The following is a 10221-nucleotide window of genomic DNA, read 5'->3' on the forward strand; positions in this document are numbered from 1 at the left end:
TTCTTGGATATGGAAATTAATTCAGAGGGGATATGGTTCTATGAGCAGCCAATGCTGACCAAGAAAATAGTGGCAAGAAAAAAGAAAAGAATTAATTTAGAAAATTCGAACATTAATTTGACGACTGGAATCCAAGAAGATGGTCTGGCTGGTGCTTAGGTTTTTGTGAGTTCGTGTGAAGTAGACACAGAAGAGAAGCCGAGTGTGTTGAAAGTTGAAACTCAAAACGTCCACGTGGTCTTAGTGTTGCTGCATGGATGCCTTATGGTCTTGGATCTCGGTATGTTAGGCCATCTTCAATCAAAGGTGTTATGTTTAGCTCGCGTCCAAATTATAATCCTGCAAGAATTTTTTTTTAATGAACAGTGATAGGCCATATTTATATATCATCTTCAACCGAAATGGGTTATTTTTTAGCCGACTCAATAATTTATTATTTTAAGTTTGTTTTTTAATGTTATTGGTTAATTGAATTAAAGTATCCTATTAAAATAAGGTTTCAGGACATATTTTGAATGCCACTTGTCGCTCAATGATAATAAGCCTCCGGACATATTTTGAGTGCCACTTGTAGAGTGGCCATTTGAAAATTATTGAAAAAGTTAAAGGAAAGATTATTGGAAGAGGTAAGAGAGGGGTGTGTATGAAAAGAGTGTTTGAAGTAAATAGAATGTGAAGAAATGAAATAAAATGAGATAAGATAGTATGAAATGGTGAAAAAATATGTGAGAAATGATGTAGAAATATCTTAAGTACTTATAGGAAAAAAAAAGTAGAATTTTTAATTTTTTTTAAATATTGTCTTAAAAACAATCTAGCTAGGCCCAACTGAAAGGGTTGGCTGGCTGGCTAAAGATGGCCAACCCGTTGGTCATATGGCTGGATTTTGGCTAGGTGGGTCCCAAGATTTTTTGGCCCAGACCTTTAGTGAAGATGAGTTTTGTGCCAAAAAGGATTGTCCTTTGGCCTATGGCTCTATACCTGGCTCAATTGGAGATGGCCTTAATTACTCTCTTGGGCCTTCCTTTGGATCCTGGCCAAGAGATTATGGTCTAGTAATATTATTTTTCACTTATACGTGAAAAATTTACGTTTGAATTTCATGAATGATGAGTTCGATACTAATTGATCATTCCCACCCCCTTAGTGTCAAACAAGTGGGCTAACAAGAGCACATATACATGCATGACACATTTAAATAAGGCATGGCACGCCACGGTATAATTCGTTAGATTGGGGGCGACCGAAGATTTAGGCTATCATATTTAAATCAATACATAGTTAAATATTAAGGATATTTGGCCAAAGGTCAATAAAAACTTCACTAATTAGCCATATATCAATGGCCAATTTTATTTTTGGACATAATCAATGAAATACTTATAATAATTATGCATAGGTTAATGAAGCATGCCACATCAGTTTAAGCTAAGTATAAAATAACTATTATACCCTTCTCTCTTCACTTTATTCCATTCATTATCTCATTCGCTTTCTCATCCTTATTTACTTCATTCTCTCCTGATTTCCTATCATGTCTCTCTCTTCCCTTCTTTCCCTTCACTCTCTCATGTTTATCTATCCTCTTTCTTTTCTCTCCTACGTCAAACCAGAATAAATAGTTTGACTAATCCCTGTGCGCTAAAACTTTCCAATACCAAACACAATGTCAAGAGAAAGAAAAAAAGAAAAAAAAAGGGAATTCCGTAGAAAATTGCAACTATCAGCAGTAAGAACAAAAAAAGAGAGGATGTAATAGATATCTAGCAAACTTCCGAAGGCTTTGGTCGTGGAGATTCTCTTAAGGGTAGTGTCAATCAAAACCCTCTTGAATTAAAGGTGCGTTTGCAAAGAGTTTACAGCCTGCAATTAAGAATCAGGAAACAAACACATTGTGTGTTTTGAATCTAAAAGGAGTTGCGTAAAGTGTGAAGCATAGGAGATGGGGAAGAAAAAGAACCAGAAAACGGACACTGCAACATAGTGTCTGAATCAAAATGTAAGAATTAAAAAATTAAAAATTAAAAAAAAAAAAAAAGGAAACGAACACTGCAATGCAGTGTTTGAATCAAAATATAAAAACAGAATCAGGAAACGAACACTCCAATGCAGTGTTTGAATCCAAATGTAAAAATAATGTAAAAAACAGAACTAGAAAACGGACCCTGCATTGTAGTGTGTGAATCCAAATGCACAAATTAGGAGTTGCATGATGTGTGAAGAACAAGAGGCGTGTGAGTGATGGATAAAAACAAAAAAAAACAAAACCAGAAAATGGACATTGCGTTGCAACGCAATTTCTAAATCCAATAAAACCAGAATCAGAAAATAAACACAGTAATGCAGTGTCTGAATTCGTATTGACCTATTCCAAAATATGAAAAATATAAGAAAATGGGTGTCATTTAAAGTGGATGCCATCTGTAATGACATATTTTGTAATTTTTGTTTATCTTAAATGCATTTAAGTATCACAGCACATGATTGACCTTTTTATAATTAGCATAAATATGATTGATATATTGTTAATATTGTAACTTTTTATTGATTTTATACAAAATCACCATAAATATTGGTATATTATTCTTTTTTTTAAGTAAAAACATATTTTGGGACTAATAAGACTTAGTATTTGTGATATTTACTTAAAAAGGTAATGCTAAGGAGACTAAATTTGTAGACAAAATCTTATAAATTAAATGACATAGAAGTTGATGACTGGATTATTACTTAAGTGTTGACTAGTGTGCTTATTTCTATTGGTGAGACATCATTTAGTTTGTAAATTTAGTCTACCTAGCATTACTCTTACTTAAAAGTAAGTTCAAATTATTTTTTAATATTTTAAAATAACTAAAGGTAGGTGAGTCAAAGCTGCCCCATATAGGCCATCTCTAACAGAAAGTGCTAACTATATCCTTATCCAAAACTATAGTCCTACAAAAATGTTATTTTTAAATGAACAGTATCAGGCGATACTCATATACCATCTCAAAACGAAGGGGCTAAACATAGTCCCCTCAATAATTTACTAGCTTTAAGTTTATACTTTAAATTTATGGTTTATTTAATTAAACTACCTTAGAATGTTTTCAAATCTAACCTTTGAATTTGAATCAATTATTGTAACTGAGGAGTTAGACAAAAAAATGGCTAAGAGGTGACACACCCCGATCTAGAATGTCCACCTAGACTCTGAATCAAGTAGTGCTAGCCGACACCAGAAATGAGACGAAGCCATAAAGTGTAGTGATGTGGAAAATGTAAGTAAATTTAAACCTAAAAGTGCCTAAATACAAGAGTGAGCAAGTGAGCGGGATTGAACCCAATTCACATGTGATGTCAGAGTATAAGTAAAGTACAGTAAAAGTAGGATAAGAATTATACCGTCGAAGGTAATCTCCTATTCCAACTTTTGCCAAGAATCCTCGTCAACATGAAAGTTCAGCTACTAAAACCTAGAAGAGCGAAAAACAAGGGTGAGTGGGCCAGTTTGTGGATTAGGTTTTGGGTCCTCTTTTTTTGTATCGGGTCGGGTCGGCCCATTTAGGCTCGTGGTTGAACCCATTGGACCCAACGAAAAAAAGGTTAGATTTTGTAAAGGGAGACGAAAAACTTCAAAGGGCTATAACGGGTTCAAACTCAACCATTTTCTACGAATCAAAAGCCAAAATCAAGATAGAGAGATAAGGAACAAGTGTACACCAAGATGGGGGTTCAACCATGGCCAGAGTTAGCCGAAAATGGCCTGCAAAGCTTCATAATCCTGCCGAAAAACTGGGGAAATTTTCCCCAAGCTATCTTTGCATCCAAACAACATAAAACATCTCAAAGATATCCTAATCGTACTCCTAAACACGATCTATGAAGATTTGAGGATTTTCGAAGCTTACCTTTGCCAGAAATGACAAGAAATCATCGGAGAAACTCTTGAATAGTGTCACTACCACTATATAAAGAGAGAAAAGAGGGAAAAAGTGGCAATGTCCAAAGCTTTGGGGTGTGTGAGTCTGTCATTGGTCGTTGGGGAAAAGTTCTTGAAGGTGGTGCTCGCTAGAATGGTGATGGTGAAGTGATGGTGGTGCTACGAATTTCCCCCAGAATGAGGGTAAGTGAGAGAGCTAACAGAGAGAAAGAGACGGGAGAGACTACTGGAAGAGAGTTCGAGAGTGTGGGAGACAAGGTGCCACGAGGCAGGATAGGAGTAGGGAGTTGAGGTGTAAGCCCCACAAGCCACAAAAATCTCACCATCGTAGCTTCGATTTCGATTCCTCTTGAGCATACGCATTTGTACTGTCGAGTACATTGAGAATACGATAAAATAATAGCTCATACGCGTTACAAAATGACGGTCAACGAAAGTCAACAATCTCACCTTTAGGGGCATTTTCGTCATTTCACTCTTTTAAAATTAATAAAATCGTAAGATTAGGGATGTGTTGTTATAAGAAGGGGACTACATTTGGCTAGCTTGATGCCCCTTTAGCCAAATAATGACCTAATGTTTTACATAATTAAATGGGTTGGGCTGGTCGGCCAATCCCAAAGCGATTGTTGTTCGTTCTCCATATGACTTGGGGGGCTAAAGTCAAACTTGTCAATGTTTGGGCCTTGTGAGATTGATACAGAGCCCACAAAATCTCTACTTTCAACTACGAGCCCAATTAAAAATAATTCAAAAACAAACAAAAGATAAAACCGCAGTTAGGGTTTTACTTCAATCCCGCACCCTCTCTCTCTCCCCCAAGTCCCAACCGTAGGTTTCAGACAGAGACACCGTGAGATCTCACAATGGCGGCTAAAGCAAGAAACCCGAGAAAGACCCGAAACCCAGATCTGGTTCGTGGGGTGGGTAAGTTTTCGAGGTCCAAGATGTACCACAAGCGTGGTCTCTGGGCTATCAAGGCCAAAAATGGCGGCGTTTTTCCAAGCCATGACCCGAAGCCGGCGGCCGAGACCGCATCCGAGAAGCCCCCGAAGTTCTACCCCGCCGATGACGTCAAGAAGCCACTCGTCAACAAACGCAAGCCAAAACCCACCAAGCTCAGGTTCCCTTTTTCACATTTTTTAGCTACTTAAAAAAAAAAATAGAAAAATGGGTTTGATTTGTTGGTTAGTTTTTTAAATTTTTTTATTTGGTTGATTGAATGTAGGGCGAGTATTACACGGGGGACGTTGTTGATTATATTGGCTGGGAGGTTTAAGGGCAAGAGAGTTGTTTTTCTTAAGCAGCTTCCATCTGGGTTGCTTCTTGTTACCGGTGAGCTTTCGCTTCCATTTTTTCTTTGAACTGTTTATTTTTCGAGTTTTTTGTTTTTTTTAGCTGAATGGTTGTATTCTTACTGTTACTTTTTTTGTTTTTTTGTTACTAGTAATAGCATATTTCTTCATTTTTCTGAATGACAAGTTTGATAAACTTACTCTGAACTGGTCCAATTAGTACATTTGAATTTTCGAAACCCGGTCAATTTGAGCTTCTATTTTTGTAATAACCTCCCATTCTGTTCGGACTTAATGCCAACAATGTTGATTTGTATGGCACCGGTAAGATTTGGTGCAAAAATGATGGTTCCCTTTGTTGTAACTTATTGAAAAACGGTCCCCTCCCATGCACACTGCGCTTGGGAGATTGCTCGTCTCCTGTTGAATGGGATATTTTAAAATGGGGTATGTTCAAATAGGGTAGTTTGTACTGTGAGTGATCTGGTACTGGTTTTGTTCTTCTGAATCTGTATCACACGATGAATTATTCTAGGGAAACAATGATTGATGACATGAAATATCAATTTGCAACATGTCGTCTGATACCCAATTTACATGGTTACTTTCTCTGATTTATGTAGATATGTTCTCGAGAATGTGATCTTTGCACCGTGCATCACTTAATTGTGATTGTTATAAAGTCTAAACATATGAATTAGCTTCACTAAACCTTCTACAAATGGCTTTTTCCTTGATGCATGTAAAACTTTTATGCCTTCAACTTTTAGTATCATAGGACTTCATTAATTGATCCAGTTATTCTTTCTTTGTTTCTTATTCAAAGATTTCTTATTTTTGGTTTAAATTGACTGATTTTGTGTATTTGCTAGACTGTGTTTTGTTTTGGGATGTGTTATTCACACACCCTTTTTTACTTCGTACACACCCTCTTAATTTTTGGCCAACTGAATTAAAGAAAATCAAAGGACGGAAATTAACAAGGGGTGTGTGAGAAGTAAAAAAGGGTGTGTGGATGGCACACCCCTTTCTTTTTTATTGCATGGTGTGTTGGGGAGAGTGTGTTTCTAGTTTTTGACGCTTGCATGCTTCTTCACGAAACTTGTTAAGTGTCATTCTAACTTGAGTGCTGATTTTATTCGACTGCAGGGCCCTTTAAAATTAATGGTGTTCCTTTGAGACGCGTTAATCAGTCTTATGTGATTGCCACTTCAACCAAGGTTGACATTTCTGGGGTGAATGTAGAAAAGTTTGATGACAAATATTTTGCAAAGGAAGTTGAAAAGAAGAAGAAGAAGGGTGAGGGAGAGTTTTTTGAGGCAGATAAAGAGGTTAGACTCATTGTTTTCTTCGTTTACTTGTACTTTTGAGCAAAATTATAGATATCTTCCATTATTGCTACTGTCTTCATGGACTTTAAAGTCGTTCGATGTGGCAGTGCAATCACAGTCTTCTAAATTTGCATATTATTTTTATCATGCAACATAATACCCTGAGATGAAAGGATAAGATTATACAGATTGTCTGCTACTTTATTTTTCCCTTTTGATTATATCTACCCGTCCTTTTGCTACGAGGTTGATCTCTTTTACATGTTAATCAGAAGCATGTAAATTGTTGGGCAATAATGTTCACTGTGGTAGATTCCGTTGGAATTTTTTTAATGTCTATTAATATTTTCCAATTGGGAGCAGCCTCTCCATAAATGGGGGTAAAGCTAGCCGACATTCACCTCTCCCAGACCCTGCGTAAAGCGGGAGCCTTGTGCACTGGGTACGACTTTTTTTATTAATATTTTCCAAACGACAAATTGTAGGAAAAGAGTGTGCTCCCACAAGGAAAGAAAGATGATCAGAAGAGTGTGGATGCTTCATTGATAAAGTCCATCGAGGCTGTCCCAGACTTGAAGACGTACTTAGCAGCGAGATTCTCTCTTAAGGCGGGCATGAAGCCTCATGAGCTTGTCTTTTAGACTACTATCTCATATACTACTTTTTAGGATCATTTTGTGCTGTTCTACTCGTTTGTTTCAGATTACCAGCATACTCTGTATTTTCATTTTACCAGCGTATCCAAAATTTTGCGTTGATCGGAGTTGCATTATGAAAGATATTGTTTTGGTCATTTTGATCTGTATGGCCATGGGAGACTTTGTTTCTTTGCACAAAAAAACAAGCTTTTGTACCCGTGTAACAATCTCAAACGATCTTCCTATAAACGTAAAACTGGCCTTTGACAGTTTTAAGAAAAAATTGATTGGGATGCTTAAAAATCTCTGCATCAACCCCCTTACTGTAACAATATTATCCACATTAAGAGGTGGGGGAGTGGGCTAAGGCTTCACAATGGGTTAGCAATAATGTGATTCAAATTCGTTTTTTGTAAGAATCGAATTTAAGATCTCTCGCTTACCATTAAAATGGAATACCATTAGACCGGAATTTTCTGGTATGTTTGTAAAACAGATTTACGAGTCAATGGTGCAAAAACCCACACCTCTTGTGTACATAATGCCAAGTTTCATGCTGAATGTATGATGTCATCATAATGACTAGTTCAATAAAATTGACTTACATGCTTGTGACTTTCCCTTGGCCTATCTACTTCAAACCCTAAACCTAATTACCTAATTACCTAATTACCTAATTACAGGGCTGAAACTCCCCACCGTTGGACATCAAATGTCTCAGGGCTATCTTCCAAATGGTTTAATAATTCATGTGGGCCAAGAGCAATAAGCGAAAGCATACCTTAACATATTCCAAATGTTTCATAACTAGTCTTCCTCTGGCACAGATGAGTTCACAAACATTGGATACAGCAACTAGTCCTTCTTTGAGCCTCCAATGGAGACGTTAAGTACTGGTTTGGTACTGAGGTACTTTTATAAAAAGTGGGTATCAAAAAAATCTGAGCTCAAAAAGATATTTGGTAAACACTTAAAAACAACTTATTTTCACAGTTTTGGATGAAAAAAAAGCTGACAACGTGAAACAGCAAAAATAAGCTTATTCTCACAGCACAGCAGAAGCAGTTTTTTTTCAAAGCACATCAATACCAAACTAGCCCTAAATGGAGTCTCAGCATTTGTATAGTTCTTAAATATAGGGACAAAGAACTTCAATGGGTTGGAATAGAAGTTCTCAAATTATCCCAGTAGACTCACTCATACCTCAAAGAAATTTTCAGGGCTTCAATAGGTCAAAATAGAAGTCGTCAAAGTATCCCAATATAGAGACTCACTCAAACCTGAAAGGAATTCTCAAATGTGAGGATTGTATAGGGACTCAAAGAGTGGGCTCCCTGTTGATTTTGAGTGGGAAACAAACTTCCCTCACATGTGAATTCTGCACAACAACTTCTCTTTTTGGTTTTTTCCTTTTTCTTTAATCGTTAGGAAACAAACGGTAGAGATAGCTTTCTAAATTTTATCAACGACAACAACACTCTTAACAAAATGCACAACAACTTTTCAATAATTTAGTCCCTGCATTTAGGAATTATAGTGTTAGAATCCCCCATTGAAGACAATAATTCTTTAGGGACCTGAATGTTTTCTTGAAGTCCTTAAATGAATCCTCAAAGTGGTGGTGGGAGTTTGGGATGCTCTAGTAACCTGAAAGATGAAGGAAATTTCTAAATTAAACTAAACGAAAATAGCTGAATTCAAATCTAAGAATAGAAGAGTACGAAATACAATATGATGAGTTAAACAGGTTCTTGACTTAATCAAGGATGAAGAATTTTGACCCACTTTCTATTCCTATAGCACCATAGAAAGATCAAAGCATGGATTTCGTGCGCCCCGGGGGAGGGGGGGGGGTGGGATTGTTTACAGAAGAATGGAAAGTTGGACCAGAAGATTGGAACAAAAGCTTTTGAAGAATGCTTGCCACAACATTGGGTGATCGAGTAACATGCAATGTTTTAGTGGGGTTGAACTGAAGAAATATATGCTTCAATATGCAACAAATATGATTAACATGTTGAGACACAACGAGAAGTATGTTTTGTTATAGTATCCTCATTTCAGGTACATGGGAAACGATTTTAAGTACAAACTTTACCTGAAACTTGTATAAATAATCAACAGTAGACGCAAGTAAGGGCAAGGGTTGCAGCTGTATACTGGTTTACTGCTACATCTTGTCGGTTTCATGTCGTAAATCACTTGTTCCGAAATAGGCATATTGCAGGCAGTAATGGTGTTCGAGAGCAGCATCTTGAACTTGACTTTGAGCTAGCATCTTCACCTTCTCTGTTAGATTTGTACGATCCAGCCAGGATTCTCGTTTTAGTGAAAAATTCGCAACCGTGAATTTGAGCTGTTCCGGGTTTATTGATGCTTAACGTACAGTATCCTTAAATTCTGCTTCTCAGGTATTAAGAGCCACCTTTTACAGTCAAGTCGCATAATCCTGCATTTTCATGTGTTCAAACTTTTTGGGCATCTGCCACCTCCACTACCAGTTTGGAATTGCCTTTTTGGTTGCTGTCATGTGAATTAAAAAGTAATTTGTTGTTATATTTGTTGGGATAAAGAATGATCAAAGCCTTGATTGAAAATGACTGTAGCATGGAGGAAGTGTGATACTGAAGGTATGTACTACTTAGAACCACTATTACGACGCTTTTAACAGCAAGTTCAAGTTCAAGCGAGATTGACACCCGTAATATTTCTTCTTTATTATCATATTGTGTTATAATGAGCCAAAGCTGCAACATAAATTTTCAACTATATACATATGTTAATAAGTTCCGTTTAAACTTGTTCTTAAGAGAGTCTGAATAGCGATCCTCTTTACTCTTTATATGCTTAAAATTTTGTAATGGACCAAATAATGCTACTCTAAAAAACTGCAGCTTTTCTTCTCTAAGAAACAAAAAATTGAGGATTTTTTAGCTAGTTACGGGTTAGGATACGTTTTTGCATACGACGGGTGCATATATGTAACTCTCTCTCATAGAAACTTCCTCATGTGCTGGTCGGAAGATAGGTTA

At 36.7% G+C, this 10221-nt stretch overlaps 1 protein-coding gene across 1 annotated transcript; it reads left to right on the forward strand.

Moving 5' to 3' along the window:
- Window positions 1-4703: 4703 nt before the first annotated feature.
- On the forward strand, window positions 4704-7344 carry LOC126598881 (60S ribosomal protein L6-like). The gene is made up of 4 exons (XM_050265259.1): window positions 4704-5048; window positions 5154-5260; window positions 6370-6551; window positions 7037-7344. Exons 1-4 carry the CDS (start codon window positions 4792-4794, stop codon window positions 7190-7192), a joined length of 702 nt encoding a protein of 233 aa, XP_050121216.1. The 5' UTR covers window positions 4704-4791; the 3' UTR covers window positions 7193-7344.
- The last annotated feature ends 2877 nt before the right edge of the window (window positions 7345-10221 follow it).

This window comes from Malus sylvestris, chromosome 14 (genome assembly GCF_916048215.2).
Source record: "Malus sylvestris chromosome 14, drMalSylv7.2, whole genome shotgun sequence".
Lineage (NCBI taxonomy): Eukaryota > Viridiplantae > Streptophyta > Magnoliopsida > Rosales > Rosaceae > Malus > Malus sylvestris.

Bases quoted from the DNA above. Each gene is read 5' to 3' on its own strand.
- LOC126598881 (XM_050265259.1), top strand. From the start codon at position 4,792: ATGGCGGCTAAAGCAAGAAACCCGAGAAAGACCCGAAACCCAGATCTG. The intron at 5,049-5,153 runs GTTCCCTTTTTC...GATTGAATGTAG, and splicing joins CCAAAACCCACCAAGCTCAG to GGCGAGTATTACACGGGGGA. The intron at 5,261-6,369 runs GTGAGCTTTCGC...ATTCGACTGCAG, and splicing joins TGGGTTGCTTCTTGTTACCG to GGCCCTTTAAAATTAATGGT.